General features: G+C 42.5%; 2 protein-coding genes across 7 annotated transcripts in view; one reads left to right on the top strand and one right to left on the bottom strand.

The window, feature by feature from the left end:
- The window catches only part of HACL1 (2-hydroxyacyl-CoA lyase 1), a 44843-nt gene extending 39134 nt beyond the window's left edge, over positions 1-5709 (bottom strand). For 3 of the 5 annotated variants that reach the window (XM_080673703.1, XM_080673702.1, XM_080673705.1), the window contains exons 1-4: positions 5232-5696; positions 4923-5027; positions 1194-1234; positions 514-594 (exon numbers count right to left, since the gene is read on the bottom strand). In XM_080673703.1, the coding sequence (XP_080529829.1) occupies positions 514-594; positions 1194-1234; positions 4923-5027; positions 5232-5312 (308 nt within the window). In that variant the 5' untranslated portion in view covers positions 5313-5696. Of the gene's footprint in view, positions 1-513; positions 595-1193; positions 1235-4922; positions 5028-5211 lie in introns of all 5 variants that reach the window. The other 2 variants (XM_080673701.1, XM_080673704.1) reach the window with 2 other exon arrangements.
- The window catches only part of BTD (biotinidase), a 36530-nt gene continuing 21523 nt past the window's right edge, over positions 5455-20461 (top strand). The window contains exon 1 of one of the 2 annotated variants that reach the window (XM_080673706.1): positions 5455-5580. In XM_080673706.1, coding sequence (XP_080529832.1) covers positions 5570-5580 — 11 coding nt within the window. In that variant the 5' untranslated portion in view covers positions 5455-5569. Of the gene's footprint in view, positions 5581-5777; positions 5888-20461 lie in introns of those variants that run through there. The other variant, XM_080673708.1, reaches the window with a different exon arrangement.

A 20461-nucleotide genomic window follows, 5' to 3' on the forward strand; every position in this document is an offset into this window, starting at 1 on the left:
GATGAAGAATTAAATACATTCTTGCATACTGATCTGAGATCTTTAAAAAAATAATTATTCACTTAAAGAGAACTACACACACATTCAAATATATATACAGATATATACAGGAGTGGCAAAAGTAGTTTTTTTGTGTGTGTGTGTTTTTTTTTTTTTTTTGCCATTGTAACATTCTTTTGAGTTAATAAAGCTATTGTAGTAACCATAACCTGCATGTCTTTTTTCATACAAACAACTGTAAACTTACTTTTGCCCACACCTGCACGTGTGTGTGTGTGTGCGCGCGCACGTGTGTGTGTGTGTGTGTGTATTCAGTGTTTGTTTCTAGGTACACGAATTATTGATAGTTTTAAAATTTTCTTCTTAACACTCCTCTTAATTTAATTTTTACTAAGCCATTCTCTTAAGCACTTGATTCCAGGTCTTCCCACCTCAGATCAGCAGTTGCTCCATATGTAAAATCATGCACTGACATTCTTAAGAAAATGTTTTCAATAATAACAATCTAATTACCAACAGTTCATGTTTGCATTTGCCATACCACCCAAGGCGTGCACGAGACCTGGGCCAGAAACAACAAGGCATACTCCCGGCCTAAAAGCAAAACAATTTGTTTTATTAAAAATAGGTTAAATGCAATACTTGATTCATACCACTTACAGTGAAACATGGTAATGTTCTTGGACTTCAAAGGAAGGGCATATAGGTCTTTTCTACAACTGGTAAAACAATAACTAAAATATTTTTTGAATTAGAAAAAAAAGCCAAGAGAAAGATACTAGTCTTCCTGCGAGAAATAAGGTACCTATCATCTTCACATGGTGTTTCACTAACCTCTTCACATTTTGCTCTTATTATATCTGGCTAAGACACGTTGACTGCATACAGAAGTAAAATTTTGAGTACTGATTACATTTGTGAATGGAAAAATGAAGTGTCTTTAAAATATTTCTTAACAAGTAAATATGTCAATTGATCTCTGAAAGTAATTGTGAAATATAGTGTTCTGTCCAACTCTTTAAATTGAATTTGAATGCTTTACCCTAGATGACTTTCTAAGCTTACAACACCAAGGAAAAGTTATCTTCATATAATTCACTTTGTCATTTTACATTTATAAAGCATTTTCTTAGGAACCTCTGATAAAGACAGCCTTGAAAAGAAATGGAAATAAAACAAAGACTTTAGTTTACCTGCCTGTCAGATATCCAACCGCAGAGGCAGCGTAACAAGCCTACAAAGAAAAAACACTGGGACTTGAGCATATTGGGATTCTTATAGTAAGTACATGTATAATAATTTATTTTTTGTTGTTGTTAATCCTCACCCAAGGATATTTTTCCATTGAATTTTTTAGAGAGAGTGGAAGGTAGGAGGAGAGATAGAGAAACATCGATGTGAGAGAAACTCATTGATTGGTTGCCTCCCACACAGGCCCCAACCAGGGCCAGAGATCGAGCTTGCAACCAAGGTATGTGCCCTTGACCAGAATCAAACCCAGGACCCTTTAGTCCACAGGCCAACACTCTATCCACTGAGCCAAACCGGCTATGGCTAATAATTTATTATTAAAAGACTAGAACTTAATTGTAAAGGAGGAATTGAAAAACCTTCCATTTTAACAAGTAATGTTCTACCTGTAAATTTCAAATAATGGTTTAGATACTGAATCTAGTTTTTGTTTTTCAAGGAATTTGTGCCCATATGATCTAGTTTATTCACAATATCCTCTTACACAAAATAAACTGATGAACAAAAAAGATCCTGAGACATTGAAGCATGCAACAGAGTGATGTATTTCAGAGGGAAGGGGTGGGGGGCAGGCAGAGATTAACCAATGAACTTATATGTATATAAGAATAGCCCATGGACAGACAATAATTTGGGGAAGGCCTGGGAAAGAGACCAGAGTGGAGTTGAAGGGGTCAATGAGGAGGGAAAAGGGGACATCTGTAATACTTTCAACAATAAAGGTAATTTTTTTAAGTGAAGTGAGAATTAAAAAAAAAAAAAAAAGGAAGTCCTGGCACATGCTACATGAATGAACCTTGAGGACATTATACTAAGTGAAATAATCCAGCCACAAAAGGACGAATACTGTATAATTCCATTTATATGAGGTATCTAAAGTAGTCAAATTCATAGAAACAAAAGTAGAATGGTGGTTGCCAGGGGCTATGGGAACAGGGTAAACGGGGAGTTATTTAATGGGTACAGAGTTCCACTTTCTCTAGAAAAAGTTCTGGAGAGCTGTTGCAAAACAATGTGAATGAACACTTAAAAAATGGTTAAGAGCTGTGCATTTAATAATGGTTAAGATGGTAAATTTTATATGATTTTTTTTACCACAATTAAAAAATACATACATGTATAAGTATACAAAGTGATTCAGAGGACCAGGGCTCTAAGTGAAAATAAATTTTAGAAATACCTTAATCAATTTCTGCTTTTATTTTCCTTTTTATGTATATACACGTGATAAAAAAAAATCCATGCTTAAATAGGTCTAAGATTTTAGTAAGTATAAAGTAAAACTCATAGGTAATAAAAATATATCCTCTTACAATTGCTTAAATATCTTCAGGATCAATAGAAATGTGCCCTTTTTTATTCCTAATATCGGTGATTTGTGTTTTTCTCTTTTATTCTTTATCAGTCTTGCTAGGGATTTATCAAATTTATTAGTATTTCCAAAGAACCAATTTTTTACTTCACTGATTTGTAAATTTGTTTTCTGTTTCAGTGATTTTTGCTCATTTATTTTACTCCTTTAATTTGGGGGTTAATTTGGTTTTCTTTTTCTAGCTTCTTAAAATGTAAACTTACAGCATTGGTTTCTGATCTTCTTTACTATAGATTAATTTGAAACTATTTCCTCTAAGAACTGCTTTAGCTATCACAAGTTTGGTATCACATTTTTAATATATATTTTTATTGATTTTATAGAGAGAGGAAGAGAGCTATAGAAACATCAATGAGAGAGAATCATGGATTGGCTGCCTCCTGCAGGGGGTGTAGTCCGCAACCCAGGCATGTGCCCTGACCAGAAATTGAACCGGTGACTTCTTGATGCACTGGCTGGGCTGGCAATCACATTTTTTCATTATAATTCAATTCAAAATTTCCATTGTGATTTCTTCTTCAACACATTGGTCTCCTTTTTCATTCGTGATATTAGTAATTTGTATTTTTGTTCTCACATTCTCTAGTTAAGTCTTCCTTTGCTGCAAAAAGTCAGGTTGACTGAGGGGCATATGCATTGGGAATGTCCTACAAGCATCTCAAACTCATTATGTCCCAATTGGGACTCATTACTTTTTCTCTTCAAATTGGCTCTTCCCTTTGTATTCCCCAACTGAGTCAGTGGCACGATGATCCACCTAGTCAGTGAAGCAAGCCCAAACCTAGGAATCACCTCCAGAAGAGCCTGTCCTCTCCTTCCTAGCTGGTTAATGTCTATTCATCCTTCAAGACAGCTTGGCATCCTCTCCTCCAGGAAACCTCGGAAGTCTTAGGCTGAGCAGGGTATCTTTTTCTGGACTTCCACAGCACCCTGGATATATCTAAATTACAGTATTTACCACATTATAATAAAACTGTTCGTTTCTGTCTGTCTCCACAGCTAGGTTATAAGCCCCTCAAGGACAGGAACTGTCGTTCATCTCCACATCCAGTGTCCAACGAAGTACCTGAGACCTAAGGAGGCCTGCAACTAAGCTTATGGGGACTGATAAAGCTTGAAGCTGCCTTTCTTTCTTTTTTCTTTTTTTATTGATTTCAGATCAAAAGAGAGGAAGAAAGTGGGAGAGGGAGAGGGAGAGGGAGAGAAACACCAATGATGTGAGAGAATCATTGATTGGCTGCCTCCTGCATGCCCCCCACCAGAGATCAAGCCCCTAACTTGGGATGTGGCCTGACTGGAATCAAACTGTGATCTCCTGGTTCATAGGTTGACGCTCAACCACTGAGCCAAGCCTCTAAGAACGGTGGCAGCATGATGTGGTGGAACAAGCACTGGCCTGGGATTTAGGACACCTGAGTTCTAATCATAGCTGTACCTTCCGTGATATGTCACCTTGCAGGGACACCTGCTATATGACATGAGACCTGGGCTTCCCCCATGCATAGCGCAGGCACTCCCTGAGTACCTACCACGTGCAGGAACCACCTAGGCAGATACAGATGTGTCAGGAAGAGATAATACCCCTGCCCTCCTGGAGCTCACAGACTAATAGGAGAATCAGACCAGTGAAATAATACACAGAAATAAACATGTAACAGGTAGTTATGGGAGTGAAGGACAGGGGACCCAGACTTAGACATGGAAACTGTCCCAATTCTGACACATTTCGCAGAGCACAATAGGGTACAGGCAGTCCTTGGGTTACATCGGACTCGACAAACGGCATTGCGTGGTTACATCACCATCTTCCATTTATTAAAAAAAAAAGTTCCGCCATTTCGACGTATGTACATATGTGCTTTATGTTTTTTATTATTTATTTACCACAAGTAAAGGTCAGGCATTGTTATCTTTAATTTTTTTTTTTTTTTTACTGTTTCACTTCATTACTGCTGTGTATGTGCTCCATGTGAGTGAGGTAGCTTTACCTTGCGCTGTGGGAACGGATCTCCCACGTAACCGGAGTAGTGTTAAGAGTAAGGAATCCAGACCCAGAATTCCTGGGTTCAAATCCTGACTCCGCCATAACAGTTGTCATCTCAGGCAAGTTACTTAACCTCTCCGCATCTCACTTTTCTCACCTGTCAACTGGGATTGATAGTACCTGCCTCATAAAATTGTTGTGATTGACACGTGTCAAGTATTGGAATAGCCGTAAGCACTGAGTGTCTGCAATGAGTATTTGCCTTTATTATTAATCATTAACAATATGCCCTGGGCTCCCAGTGTCCATACTTACCGCTTGCTCATTCCTCATCCCCACGTATCTGATGCCCAGCTGCTGGGCGGCAATGGCGATTTCGGTCACTGGGATGCCCACGATGCCAAACATGTACTTCACATCCTGGGGGGCCAAGAACAGGGGGATAAGTGCACGGACCCCCGCCACACGGTTCCCTCCGGGGCGCTAAAAGGAAAACTTCACGCGACCCTCCCTCCTTTCCAATTACACCCCCCCTGCCCCCCGCCCTGGCAATACTGGTTCCCAACACAATGGGCCCTCGCCGGCTCCCGTAGGAGCCTGTCACCTCAAGCAGGTCCCTCGTACTTGCGCTTTCAGGGCCCGGGCGAGGACCGCAGCACCAGACACCTGTTCCTCGCTTCCGTCGCCGAAGTTACTTTCCGACATCTTCCACCTAAAAGTTCAACACAGTCCCCCAGTCGGCAGCAAGCTGACTAGGAGTCGCCCTGCACCTCCTCTGACTGACAGGAGGAGGGCAACCCACGGCATTAAGTAGCTGGGCGGAAGAGGCGGGGCTAAAATTAGTCCCCGCTCGGGATGAAGTGAGGGTATTAATACATTCTCTCTCCGATTGGAACCTTCCGCACGTCCCTCCCTTCGCGGGGTCGGTGTTTGAAGGCAGGGCTAACAGGAGGCTGCGGCCTATGCCGAGCAGGTAAGAAACCGGAATTCGGAGGCCTCTCCCCCAAGGACCAGCGCTCCCCGGCCGTTTCGGGACGCGTAGTCCCGGCGAAGGAGGACCGGGTCGGGGGTGTGGCGCGGAGCGCGCTCCTGACCCGCCCCCGCCGCAAAGGCTGCTGGGACCGGGGCGGGTTCTAGAGTTAGGCAAAGTGAATGTTGGGTCTTGTAGTCCGGCTTTCTCATCCCCTGTGTTCCAGGTTATTTACACGCGTTAACATATATGCTTTCAAAACTTTGTGGCTGCAATCTGTGAAGCATAGTGACACACGTTCATTAAATCCGTAAGTAGACGGACGTGTACCCTTTACCCCAGTATTGTAGATGAGGACAGTGTTAAAAAGCAGGAGGTAAAGTAACTTGCCCAGAGCCATTGGACCCAGACCATGCTTCAGACTCCCAATCTTGTACGCTATTCCCTTGGGCCACAACAGATAAGGAATCTAGTTACTTTTGACCATTGTTTTCTCAAACCCCCATTACTCTCCACTCTTGTCGTTACAAAGTCAGTATGTGTGTGTTTTCATAATTCTTAGATTCATCCCTTTTTACAACCAGCCCCTGCATCTGATAACCTTTTTTTTTTTAATGTGATCCATCTGCCCATGTCAAGGTGTTTCTTTCTTTTTTTTTTTTTTAATATATTTTATTGATTTCTTACAGAGAGGAAGGGAGAGGGATAGAGAGTTAGAAACATCGATGAGAGAGAGACATCGATCAGCCGCCTCCTGCACACCTCCTACTGGGGATGTGCCCGCAACCAAGGTACATGCCCCTGACCGGAATCGAACCTGGGACCCTTCAGTCCGTAGGCCAACGCTCTATCCACTGAGCCAAACCGGTTTCGGCTGATAACCTTTTAAAACACATTGTTGAATGGAAAAAGATGCTTGCAATGTGCGATTTCTTAGACTGTGGACTCAGGGTCAGTAGACCATCTGCTCAGTAACAGTCTTCAATCACAAAGAGTGGAACATAAAAATATTTGAGGATGTGGAGTGTTTTAAAGCTCCTTTCTTATTTTGATTTGTATCCCAACTTGAGAACTGAAAGATGAGACAGAGGGCCGAAAACCAGGACTACAGGCTTTATTAGAGGAGAAGGACCCTGCCCGGCTGCCTTGCAAAGGAAGAGAGCACACGTGCAGGAGTGAACACGCCTTTTGAGGGGAGGAATGGGAAGGGATGGGGCTTAGGGTACTCGGCACATGCTGATTGGTGGTTTCATATAAGGCACATGATTAGGCACTTAGGTACTTAGGAATCGGGGGCTTAGGGTATTTGGCAGGTGCTGATTGGTGGTTCAATGTACAGTCCATATAAGGTGTCTGGTTAGGTGCTCAGGAATGTCCAGGCCACAGGTGCAGTTTACGTCATACTCCGTCCATCAGTTGGGGGAAGAGAGGATCTATCATTCCAGGCTTTTAGTAATATTATTAAAAAAAAAAATTGAGAGCCCTAACCAGTTTGGCTCAGTGGAAAGAGCGTCAGCCTGTGGACTGAAAGGTCCCAGGTTTGATTCCGGTCAGGGGCATGTACCTTGGTTGCGGGCATATCCCCAGTGAGGGGTGTGCAGGAGGCAGCTGATCGATGTTTCTCTCTCATCGATGTTTCTGGATCTCTATCCCTCTCCCTTCCTCTCTGTAAAAAAATCAATAAAATATATTTTTTTTTAAAAAAAATTGAGAGTCCGGGCAAGGTCAGGGGGTGAAGGTCCATCTTCCATAGCTACTTCCTGCTGAGAGGGGGTGTCGTTAAGGGTGTCTACCCGGGGTCTCAAGGATTCTGATGCCATAGGTGTCTCTAGGTTCTGAATTCAAGGCCAGGTAGATCTCTCCCACCTTCTGGTTGGCGAACTCCTGCATTCTGTTCTGCAAAAAACTAGTGAAACAGCGCATGAGACAGGGGCCAAAGAGCAAAATTAAAAGTATAAATACCAGTGGGCCTAATAGTGGGAGGAGCCATGGAGTAAGTGAGCGAAAAGCAGGTAGTGTTTTCCGTGCTGGACGAGGGGTGCAGCAGCATGATTTCCCCAAGAGACTGGTTGGTGAAGTCTTGAGAGCGATCCTGTTGAGTCACTTGGGAGGTAAAAGCTGGTCCTGAGGCTGCCACAGCGTCACTTGTCTGGTTTTGCTGCTTTTCTGGGCCTGGAGCTGAAATACAACTGAGACCTAGATGTTATTTTTAGGGGGGAAAAGAGTAGGGGTCTCAGTTGCCTTATTAGTGATATGAAAGGGGAGAATAGGTTACCCTGGGGGTGAGGTTCTTGTTTTCCCAGTTTTGCCCCTTGCCGGGCATCCACATGTTTCTTGCAGGTCCTGAGAGAGGGTTTCAAAATAGGATGAGCAGTGGTTAAGCTCCCTGTGGCAGTCCCAACCCCTGCTGTGATGCCCAGGGTTATGAGGAGAGGGATTATCTGGACTCCTCTTTTGTGTCAGATATGATGGGTTACGGGGACAGGTAAAGACTGATTATTGGGGGCTGCATCTACATTGGGTGAGAGATAAATGAGAGTACAGGTTCCTGTCCAGCTGATGGGGAGACAGATGTATTTGTTTTCCCCACAGAGGAAGAAAAATCCCTGATCACGGAGACAAGCTGATAGGTATAAGGAGAAGAGGTGGACTAAAGGGTATGAGATTCCTTTTTCTAGTTCTGCACTCCAAGCTGAGAGGGTAGTCACCATGGTGCTACCAATAAGGGGTGACAGATGAGTGATTGAGATTGTGTTGCAGTGAAAGTGGGAAGGAATATTGGAATGGGCTGTTATCCAAGGGAAAAGAGAAAGGGAAGGAAAGGAGCAGTGGAAGATGAGGCTGGAGAAAAGGCAGGGGGAGGAGGGAGTAGGCCCCAAAGCCTGTTTCCAGGCCTCTAGCCGCTTGAATTTTAAACCTCCGCATTTTTCCTAGAGATAATGATCATAGAGGAGACAAGGAGATAAGGCGTTTACAGTCCCAGGAATGGCTCGGCCTTGTGGGTCGAGAGAGTGAAACTGAGGTAGGTGACTGGTTTGGGACAACTGGGTTTTATGAGGGGATGCATGGTAGCCCTGGCCGGGCACCAAGGTAGAATGAGAAAAGAGTGAATGGGGGGATTTAGTAAGATGCAGTGTAGACGTGAGGTGGCTAATGGCTGTGAGACTAATCCGTCAACCCCCATAATAGAGACTGAGGAGTGGACAAGGGTCCCAGCGAATTCGGAGGGCAGAGTAAATGGCCCTAGTGTCAATTAAAAAGAGATTGGCTTACCTGCCATCACAGTCGTTACCTGAGGCTCTGTCCTGGTGATGTAAGTCAGTGGGGCCCTGTCAGGGCCTGGGCAGCTTCTTCGGTGGCCAGTCCTAGGAGGTCTGTGAGCTCCAAACCAGATCCAGAGGGTGGCCATGCTGCACTGGCTGAGGCCTGAACCGGAGGGCCAGACTACAGTCTGATTTCTAGTGGCCTTCCCTTCCGCACCTTGGGCAGGGCCCAGGCTGGGGTCTCAGGTTTGAGCAGGACTTGGCCCAGTGTCCTTCCTTGCTACATTTGAAGCATGGGCCCAGAGGAGGCTTAGCCCCTGACTTACCCGAAGTTGGAGGACCAGCACTTGGTTTGGGGTTCATGAGAGCAGTGGCTAGGAGCTGGAAGGCCTCCTACTGGGCCTCAGCCTTGGCCTGATCTCGCCTTTGATTTTGGATTTGGGTCTCCTTGTCTCTATTATTAAAGACCTTAAAGGTCAGGTTAACGACGTCTTTTTGAGGGGTTTGTGGACCTGTATCTATTTTTTTGAAGTTTGCGGCGTATGTCGGGGAGTAAAGGAGATCAGGTCAGTGGAAAAAGAAACCTGAGATGCCTCTCAATCTGTGAGGCTGGACATAGAGAATGGGACGTGGGCTCAGACTAAGCCCTCAGTTCCTGCTGCCTCCCTCGGGGGTAGAATGGACGTGGGAATAGAAGAAGCTGTTGCGGAAGGCAGTCTTTGGGTGGCCTGAGAATGAGTGTTAGATGGGAAAGGCTGTTTTGGAGCTCACGTTCTCAGGATTTGGGCTCTCAGGAAGATCAGAAAGTGAGAAGGGAATGGCCAGCCACCTATGAATTCGGTTGCTGGTGATCACGGGAGCGGAGATTCGGCGGAGAGCGCACAGGGGAAGGCGGGCGGTTAGAGTTCTCAGAGGCAGAGCGTGGGGTGTGGATTCTGCGGCTGGGTTGTAAGGGGCGGTGGGAGTGAGACACGTGGAGAGGAATGATCCGCTATGCCGAAAGAGCAGTCAGAAGACAGAGAAAGGGGCTGAGGACAGGTTTGAGAGGACAAAGAGGACTTCGTGAGGAGGATCTGATGGGTGGAACATGAGGAGTAAAGCGAGGGGCAAGAGTGGGGGGTTGAGGGGGGAAAGCCTGTTCGTAGGGATCTCTGAGGCCTCCCTGTCCAGTGGCAAAAATTATCTAGGTCTTGGAGGATATTGGAATCGAAAGTGCCGTTTTCGGGCCACAGAGAGACATTGTCGAGTTTATATTGTGGCCAGGTAGAGCTTCTTTGGTTTGATGTAGCCAGAAAGACCAAGGGTCAAGAGATTGGCGAGGAGACACCGTAAGGGTGTGTAGAGCGGGTTTGGACTGAGAGGTCCCCATGACCAGAGGGAAGGGCCACCGAGAAGTTGGGGAGGAAAGAAGGAGCGTCCACCTTTTCCCTCAGCCAACCTGTAGAGAGAGAGAGACGAGAGAAGGTTCCAAGGTCATCACCCCAAGACCTTTCCCGTGGAGTAGAGCAGAGTTTTCCCGGCCAGGTGCCTGGGCTTTCATAGAACGTAGAACGTGTAGCTGAGCAGACGGGAAAACTCTGAGGCCCTTCCAGGTCAAGGGAACGATGGGGGAGAGGGGGCGGTCGGGAAAGTCCCTGAAGCCTACCAGTGAGAAAGCAACGAGATCTCCTCGTGTCCTGGTACGGCAGGGTTCGAGAGGTGTCCAGAGCAGGCCAATCAACTCAGAACCATGCCACCGAGCAGAGCCAGAGCAGGAGTCAGAAGCTCGGGGCTAGGTTCGAGGATCATCCACGCTCCCGGGTTTCAGCACCAAATGAAAGATGAGACAGAGTGCCGAAAACCAGGACACAGGCTTTATTAGAGGAGAAGGACCCTGCCGGGCTGTCTTGCAAAGGAAGAGAGCACACGTGCAGGAGTGAACACGCCTTTTGAGGGGAGGAATGGAAAGGGATGGGGCTTAGGGTACTCGGCACGCGCTGATTGGTGGTTTCATATAAGGCACATGATTAGGCACTTAGGTACTTAGGAATCGGGGGCTTAGGGTATTTGGCAGGTGCTGATTGGTGGTTCAATGTACAGTCCATATAAGGTGCCTGGTTAGGTGCTCAGGAATGTCCAGGCCACAGGTGCAGTTTACATCATACTACGTCCATCAGTTGGGGGAAGGGAGGATCTCTCAAGAACATTAGCTCTGTACTCATGCTGGAGAAATGAGATAATAAATGTATGATTGCCTGCCCTGGCCAGTGTGGCTCAATTGGTTGGAATGTCATTACGTGCACTGAAGGGTTGGTTGAGGGTTCAATTCCCAGTCAGGGCACATACCCAGGCTGTGGTTTTGATCCCTGGTTGGGGTGGATATGGGAGGCAATCTATCGGTGTTTCTGTCTCACACCTATGTTTCTCTCTCTTTCCCCCTTTCCCTTCCTTTCTCTCTAAAATAAAGGAAAAATAAAATAAATGTATGATTGCCTGTTACCAAAGTAATACTATTGATTAATTTGGACTGTTGATTAATTCAAGACTGGTTTGGCATTAACAGCACAGACTGTGTAGATAGTAATCAGTTCATGGGACCCTGTGTGTCAAAAGAATTACTGATAGAATCACTCAGTATAAAGTGTGAAATCTGAACTATGAGTTGGAGTAAATCCCCTGATTTTATATTAGCTGGTTTTGCAAAAGGATTCTGCCCTTTAGCACAGGGAAAGGTCAGTGAGACTGTTGACATTTGCTTTCAACTTTACACCTTCCAGTTCAGGGCAAAGTTCCACTGTTCACTTGGGCCTGATGATTCAGCAGAATGGGGAGAGTACTTACCTGCAGGAGTAGCAGCCACTGGGAGCAACTCCTTTCAATCTAATTATAATGACAACATTTCAGAATTCTTTTGTAATTTGTCCAAAGGCCATTTGTGCAGACTTTGTAAGGGTTAACCACATTCTTTATTACTTTCACAGATAATTTTCTTTTGTTGGGTATTTTATTTAGCTTCTATTTGTTTTGTTTTGTTTATTAATTTGTTTATTGATGGGAAAAGGTCAAAAGAGAAATAGGTTTAAATATTTTTTTTTAAAGGCTAACATAATGCCAACACGCTCTCCAAAGAGCAGAGCCAGTCATCAGAATTTTCATATCGATTATTCTATTTGTGGGTTCTGGAACTGAGGTTATGAAAGAGTTATTTTGCAATTTTCTCCCATCTGGGTGAAGGAATATCCAAGCAACCAGGCAATTTCTTTAAGAATTGAAAATATCGTGCCTGTGTTAATGGCAGAGTTAGGCCTCTATCCTTGAGTTCAGCTAAGAAAGCATTCAGAGCCAAGAACTCGAATGCAAGTTTATTTAGAAAGTGACAGAGGTAGAAGAAGTGAACCAGTTGGGCTGCGTGGACTCAGGAAACAAGTTGTAGAGGCAAAAGAAGGGCCTTCGGAGCTTAGGAAAAAGAAAGCAAAGGTACACGCCTGAGGTGTCAGGGGATGATCTCAAAATATTCATCAGTTTTCCAGGTGTGTCCTATCAGGGTCATGGTCTCTGATTGGTCAGTACCAAGGCAGGTCATTAGTCATCACAGCTGGTCCTGATATCAGCCATGGCATCACCCCACTTGGCCTTGCAGCTTTTCTGGGCCTGGAGCTGAATTACTACTGAGGCCTAGTTGTTAACTCTAGTTTGATCAAAACTCTGTCTCTGTCATCAACAGACCGGAAGCTTTATTCCTAAGGTTATTTGATGCTGACCAGAACCTCATTGTCCTGAGGACTTAATGCTTAAGGAAGTGGTAGTGCACGGGCTTGTATGGAAGTCTATAAGACTATTCTCCAGCTAGTTGTTCTTTCTCTAAGGGTGTCTAAACTACATGACTAGCAACATTTTAGGGGAGGAAAAGTCACTCTGGGGGTAAGGTACTACGGTTTGCCGCTCTGTTGACTAATGAGTTTGCCGACCACTGACCTAGACTCTCGATTCCAATAATTACAGGCTGTTGTTGTTCCTTGTGATTAAGCCCCTATCCCAGTGGTCAGCAAACTCATTAGTCAACAGAGCGGCAAACCACGGCTCGCGAGCCGCGTGTGGCTCGCGAGCCGCAGTTTGCCGACCACTGTACTAGATTATAATATTTATTTTCCCAGTTTTACCCATTGCTAGGCTCCCAGTACTTTTGGCTTTGGTGACATTCCATATCTGGCCTGTCCTTCCTGCTCTGCTCATGCCTATCTAACTGCCTACTCTATCACCTGGAGAAAATATATTCTCTAAAAAGATTTAAAACAGGGAGCTCTACAGGTGGTAACTCCTCAGGACCCCATATTATGATGGTATGTCTTATTTTCAGTAAATGAAGGACACTAAAAGTCCTTGTGATTATTTGAAAGCATTAGCTAAACCTGTGAAAAGTAGTCTCACAAACATTTTATTAAATGTGATATGTTTGGCCCAGCCGGTGTGGCTAAGTGGTTGAGCATCGACCTCTGAACTAGGAGGTCATGGTTAGATTCCCAGTCAGGGCATATGCCTGGGTTTTGGGTTTGATCCCCAAAAGGAGGCGTGCAAGAGGCAGCTGATCAGTGATTCTCTCTCATCGTTGATGTTTCTCTCTCCCTCTTCCTTACTCTCCGAAATCAAGAAAAACAATTTATTTTAAGCTGTGGTACACTTACACAATGGAATACTATGCATTGTAAAAAATGTGAAGTGTTTGGCTATCAAATGAAGAAATGGATTAGAGGTTTAGTGACACATTATAGAATGGCTGAAATAGAAGAGAAAACTGAAATGAAATATCTTAAATACAAACAAAAAGGAGGAAAAAATAAGAAAACAGGAAATTTATGTAGAACACTATTTTTATTTTATTATATTTAAAATATATATATAGCCAAAACCGGTTTGGCTCAGTGGATAGAGCGTCGGCCTGCGGACTGAAAGGTCCCAGGTTCGATTCCGGTCAAGGGCATGTAACTTGGTTGCGGGCACATCCCCAGTAGGAGGTGTGCAAGAGGCAGCTGATCGATGTTTCTCTCTCATCGATGTTTCTGACTATCTATCACTCTTCCTTTCTCTCTATAAAAAATCAATAAAATATATTTAAAAAAAAAAAAATAAAATATATATATATATATATATATATTATTGATTTCAGAGAGGAAGGGAGGAGAGAGAGAGAGAGAAACATCAATGATGACAGAGAATCATTGATTGGCTGCCTCCTGCATGTCCCCTTCTGGGGATCAAGCCCTCAACCCAGGCATACACCCTTGCCTGGAATCAAACCTGGGACTTTCCAGTCCTCTGGCCGACGCTCTATCCACTGAGCCAAACCAGCCAGGTCAGATCAGTATTTTTAAAACCAACATCGAAAATGGCACATTAGGAAATATGCTGTATGAAATATATCAACATAAATATAATGTAATAAATAATATAATAAAAATCTATAATAATAAAAGTGTAATATGCTAATTAGACCAGACGACCTTCCGGACAAAGCCAAGGCTGGAAAGGAAGCCCAGGTCCCGGGTGCCTGCTGGTGGCCAGAGGGAAGCCCGAGTCCTGGGTGCCGGAGGGAAGCCGGTGCCGGCAGCCGGGGGAAGGAAGGCCTACTCTTGCACGAATTTCATGCATCGGGCCTCTAGTGATATAATAAAATGGCTCTTTGAATAAAACAGGTTAAATTGATTTTGTTTGCTTCTCATTAAATTTATGAACTTCAAAGTACCAAAGCTGAGAGATAGGCTTGAAGCAAAACCATAAAAAGCAGCCATCAGCCCTAGCCAGTTTGTCTCAGTGGATAGTGTTGGCCTGTGGACTGAAGGGTCCCAGGTTCGATTCCGACCAAGGGCACATGCCTGGGTTGTGGGCTCGATCCCCAGTAGGGGGCGTGCAGGAGGCAGCCGATCAATGATTGTCTTTCATCATTGATGTTTCTATCTCTCCCTCTTCCTTCCTCTCTGAAATCAATAAAGAAATATATATTTTTAAAAAAGCAACTATCATAAACAGATTTAATTCTCATTACCAGTGGACGGGCACTGGGAGTTTGTCCCAGTTACTGTCTAACCCAAGCATGTCAAACTCGCAGCCTGGGGCTGCATGCAGCCCACAATGAATATTTTTGCAGCCCAGCCAATATAACAGTATGTAAAAAACATTTTAATAAAAATTTCATAACTTAATTTTTACAATATCCTGTTATACATAATTATTAATAACGAACTACAATGTTCACTAATGATTGATTACTATAATCGTGTTGCATTCATTTCCCTTATGTGCAGGCGCACCATTTCTCTCCACTAATACTAGCAGCGAATATTTTAGCAGCTGATTGCCTTGTCATTAGTCTTGCACTGACTTGTTTGGTTTACGCAACAGGAAATATTTCACTTTCGGAGAAAAAGAAAAACAGGTTTATTTGCATTATGCCTATTAATTTGTGCAGTTATTCAGTGTCTGGTAAGTTAATGTTCAAGAAAAATATTAATTTTTATAAAAATGATTACTCATTTATTTCAGCCCTTTGTATTCAGCATGTCTCTATTGAAATAAACCTATGTTTCTATGAAAATTGAAGCTTTTGTTTTTTTGTGGCCCACATAAACTTAAACCTTGTTTATTTGGCCCATGTTAGCCTGTGAGTTTGACATGCTTGGTCTAACCCAAAAAAAAAGCTGGATTTCTGCCCTTGCGTTGGGCCATTAAGCCCAAGCGATAGAAACATCAATGATGAGAGAGAATCATTGATTGGCTGCCTCTTGCACATTCTCTACTGGGGATCGAGCCTGCAACCCGGGCATGTGCCCTTGACTGGAATCAAACCTAGGACCCTTCAGTCTGTAGGCCGACGCTGTATCCACTGAGCCAAACCAGCCCAGGCATAAGTATCTTACTTTTTAATTTATTTCCATTTTTTTTTCTTTTTAAAATTTCTTTATTGATTAAGGTATTACATATGTGTCCTTATTCCCCCATTTCCCCCCACCTCTCATTCATGCCCCCATCCCCCTGTTGTCTGTGTCCATTGATTAGGCTTATATGCATGCATATAAGTCCTTTGGTTGATCTCTCCCTCTTACCCCCACTGTCTCCTACCTTCCCTGAGGTTTGACGTTCTAATTGATGTTTCTCTGTCTCTGGATATATTTTTGTTTATCAGTTTATGTTGTTCATTATATTCCACAAATGAGTGAGATCATGTGATATTTATCTTTCTCTGCCTGGCTTATTTCACTTAGCATAATGCTCTCCATCTCCATCCATGTTGTTGCAAATGGTAAGAACTCCTTCTTTTTTACCACAGCGTAGTATTCCATTGTGTAGATGTACCACCGTTTTTTAATCCACTCATCTGCTGATGGGCACTTAGGCTGTTTCCAAATCTTAGCTAAGGTGAGTTGTGCTGCTATGAACATAGGGGTGCATATATCCTTTCTGATTCGTGTTTCTAGTTTCTTGGGATATATTCCTAAAAGTAGGATCACTGGGTCAAATGGGAGTTCCATTTTTAGTTTTTTGAGGAAACCCCATACTGTTCTCTACAGTGGCTGCACTAGTCTGCATTCCCACCAGCAGTGCACGAGGGTTCCTTTTTCTCCGCATCCTGGCCAGCACTCGTCATTTGTTGATTTGTTGATAATAGCCATTCTGACAGGCGTGAAATGGTACTGCATTGTTGTTTTGATTTGCATCTCTCTGATGATTAGTGACTTTAAGCAGGTTTTTATATGTCTCTTGGCCTTCCTTCTGTCTTCTTTCGAAAAGTGTCTATTTAAATCAGTTGCCCATTTTTTGATTGGGTTGTTTATCTTCTTTTTGTTAAGCTGCATGAGCTTCCTGTAAATGTTGGAGATTAAACCCTTACCGTTGATATCATTGGCAAATATGTTCTCCCATGCAGTGGGCTTTCTTGTTGTTTTATTGATGGTCTCCTTTGCTTTGCAAAAGCTTTTTATCTTGATGTAGTCCCATTTGTTTATTTTCTCTTTAGTTTCCATTGCCCTAGGAGCGATATCGGTAAAGAAATTGCTTCGACATATGTCAGAGATTTTTCTGGCAGTGGATTCCTCTAGTATTTTTATGGTTTCTCATAGTATGTTTAAGTCCGTGATCCATTTTGAGTTTATTTTTGTATATGGTGTAAGTTGGTGGTCTAGTTTCATTTTTTTGCATGTATCTGTCCAATTTTCCCAACACCATTTATTGAAGAAACTGTCTTGACTCCATTGTATGTTCATGCCTCCTTCCTTTGTCAAATATTAATTGAGCATAGTGATTTGGGTCGATTTCTGGGTTCTCTATTCTATCCCATTGATCTATATGTCTGTTCTTGTGCCAGTACCAGGCAGTTTTGAGAACAGTGGCTTTGTAATACAGCTTGAAATCTGTTATTGAGATCCCACCTACTTTGTTCTTCTTTCTCAGGATTGCTGTGACTATTCGGGGTCTTTTTTTATTCCAGATGAATTTTTGGAGAGTTCTTTCTAGGTCTGTGAAATATGCCATTGGTATTTTAATGGGGAGTGCATTGAATCTATAGATTGCTTTGGGTAGTATGGACATTTTAATGATGTTGATTCTCCCAATCCATGAACATGGTATGTTCTTCCATCTGTTTACATCTTCCTCTATCTCTTTTTTCAGTGTCCTGTAGTTTTCCGTGTATAAGTCTTTTACCTCCTTGGCTAAGTTTATTCCTAGGTATCTTAATTTTTTTGGTGCGATGGTAAATGGGATTGCTTTTTTATTTTTATTTTTTTATATATATATTTTATTGATTTTTACAGAGAGGAAGAGAGAGGGATAGAGAGTTAGAAACATCGATGAGAGAGAGACATAGATCAGCTGCCTCCTGCACGCCCCCTACTGGGGATGTGCTCGCAACCCAGGTACATGCCCTTGACCGGAATCGAACCTGGGACCCTTCAGTCCGCAGGCCGACGCTCTATCCACTGAGCCAAACCGGTTATGGCTGGGATTGCTTTTTTAGTCTCTCCTTCTGTAAGTTCATTATTGGTGTATAGAAATGCCATAGATTTCTTGGCATTAATTTTGTATCCTGCTACATTTCCAAATTCATATATTAAGTTTAATAATTTTTTGATGGAGTCTTTAGGGTTTTCTATGTACAGTATCATGTCATCTGCAAATAAGGACAGTTTTACTTCTTCTTTTCCAATTTGGATGCCTTTATTTCTTATTCTTGTCTGATTGTAATGGTTAGTACTTCCAGCACTGTGTTGAACAGGAGTGGTGAGAGTGGGCATCCCTGTCTTGTTCCTGTTCTTAGGGGAAATGGTTTTAGTTTTTGCCCATTGAGTATGATGTTGGTTGTGGGTTTGTCATATATGGCTTTTATTATGTTGAGGTATGATCCTTCTATTCCCACCTTGCTGAGAGTTTTTATCAAGAAAGGGAGTTGGATATTGTCAAATGCTTTTTCTGTATCAATTGATATGACTATGTGATTTTTATCTCTCAATTTGTTTATGTGATGTATCACGTTTATTGATTTGCGAATATTGTACCATCCTTGCATCCCCAGGATAAATCCTACTTGGTCATGGTGTATGATCTTTCTGATGTAGTGCTGGATCCGATTTGCTAGAATTTTCTTGAGGATTTTGGCATCTATGTTCATGAGGGATATTGGTCTGTAATTCTCTTTCATTGTGTTATCTTTATCTGGTTTTGGTATTAGGGTAATGCTGGCTTCATAGAATGAGCTTGGAAGTGTTCCTTCCTCTTGAATATTTTGGAATAGTCTGAGGAGGATAGGTTTTAGTTTTTCCTTGAATGTTTGGTAAAACTCCCCTGTGAAGCCGTCTGGCCCCGGGCTTTTGTTTTCTGGAAGCTTTTTGATGACTGCTTCAATTTCTTCCATAGTTATCAGCCTATTGAGATTTTTAGTATCTTCCTGAGTAAGTTTTGGAAGGTTGTATTTTTCTAGGAATGTGTCAATTTCCTCCAGGTTGTCTAGTTTGTTAGAATAGAGTTGTTCATAGTATTTTTTAATAATCCTTTGTATTTCTGTGGGGTCTATTGTTATTTCTCCTCTTTCATTTCTGATTTTGTTTATTTGGGTCCTCTCTCTTTGCTTCTTGGTGAGCCTGGCTAGAGGTTCATCAATCTTGTTTATTCTTTCAAAGAATCAGCTCTTGGTTTCATTGATCTTTTGTATTGTTTTTTTGGTCTGTATGTCATTCATTTCTGCTCTGATCTTTAATATTTCCTTCCTTCTGCTCACTGTGGGCTTTTCTTGTTGTTCTCTTTCTAATTCTTTGAGTTGTTGAGTTAGATGATTTATCACCATTTTTTCTTGTTTTTTGAGGTAGGCCTGTACAGCTATAAACTTCCCTCTCAGGACTGCTTTCATTGTGTCCCATAGTATTTGCATTATTGTGTTTTTATTGTCATTAGTCTCCAGGATGTTTTTAATTTCTTCTTTGATCTCATTGATAACCCAATCATTGTTTAATAGCATGCTATTCAGCTTCCAAGTGTTTGAATTTTTTGGAATGTTTTTATTGTAGTTTATTTCTAGTATTATGCCATTGTGGTCTGAGAAAGTGCTTGATATGATTTCAATCTTTTTGAATTTGGGGAGACTTTGCTTGTGGCCCAATATGTGGTCTATTTTTGAAAATGTCCCATGTGCACTTGAGAAGAACGTATATTCCTTGGCTTTGGGGTGAAATGCTCTGAAGATGTCAATTAGGTCCATCTGATCTAGTGAATCATTTAGAATTGCTGTTTCTTTGCTGATTTTTTGTCTAGAGGATTTATCCAGTGATGTCAGTGGTGTATTAAAGTCCCCTACTATGATTGTATTGTTGTCTATCTCTCCCTTGATATCTTCCAGGAGGTTTTTTTTATGTATTTCGGTGCTCCTGCATTGGGTGCATATATGTTTATCAGGGTTATATCCTCTTGTTGTATTGATCCCTTTATTATTATGAAGTGGCCTTCCTTATCTCTTGGTTTGGCCTTTACTTTGAGGTCTATTTTGTCAGAAATAAGTACTGCTACTGCAGCTTTTTTTCATTTCCATTTGCCTGAAAGATGTTTTTCCATCCCTTCACTTTCAGTCTGTATGAGTCCCTTTTTCTGAGGTGGGTCTCTTGTAGACAGCATATATATGGGTCATTTTTTTTATCCATTCAGCCACTCGATGTCTTTTGATTGGAGCATTTAGTCCGTTTACGTTTAAAGTTATTATTGAAAGGAACTTATTTGTAGCCATCTTAATTTTTTGTGTCTTTGTTCCTTCTTAACCTTTTTATTTCTTCTTTTTACACCAGTCCCTTTAGCATTTCTTGCATTGCTGGCTTGGTAGTGATAAACTCCCTTAGCATTTTTTTGTCTGTGAAGCTCCTTATTTCCCCTTCAATTTTGAATGATAACCTTGCTGGATAGAGTATTCTTGGATTCAGTCCCTTGCTTTGTATCACTTTGTAAATTTCCTTCCATTCTTTTCTGGCCTGATGTGTTTCTGTTGAGAAATCATTTGATAATCTAATGGGAGCTCCCTTGTATGTAACTTTCTGTCTTTCTCTTGCAGCTTTTAAGATTCTCTCTTTGTCCTGAATATTTGCCATCGTAATTATGATGTGTCTTGGTGTGGG

The sequence above is a fragment of the Plecotus auritus genome (genome assembly GCF_963455305.1).
Source record: "Plecotus auritus genome assembly, chromosome: 6".
NCBI classification, from domain to species: domain Eukaryota; kingdom Metazoa; phylum Chordata; class Mammalia; order Chiroptera; family Vespertilionidae; genus Plecotus; species Plecotus auritus.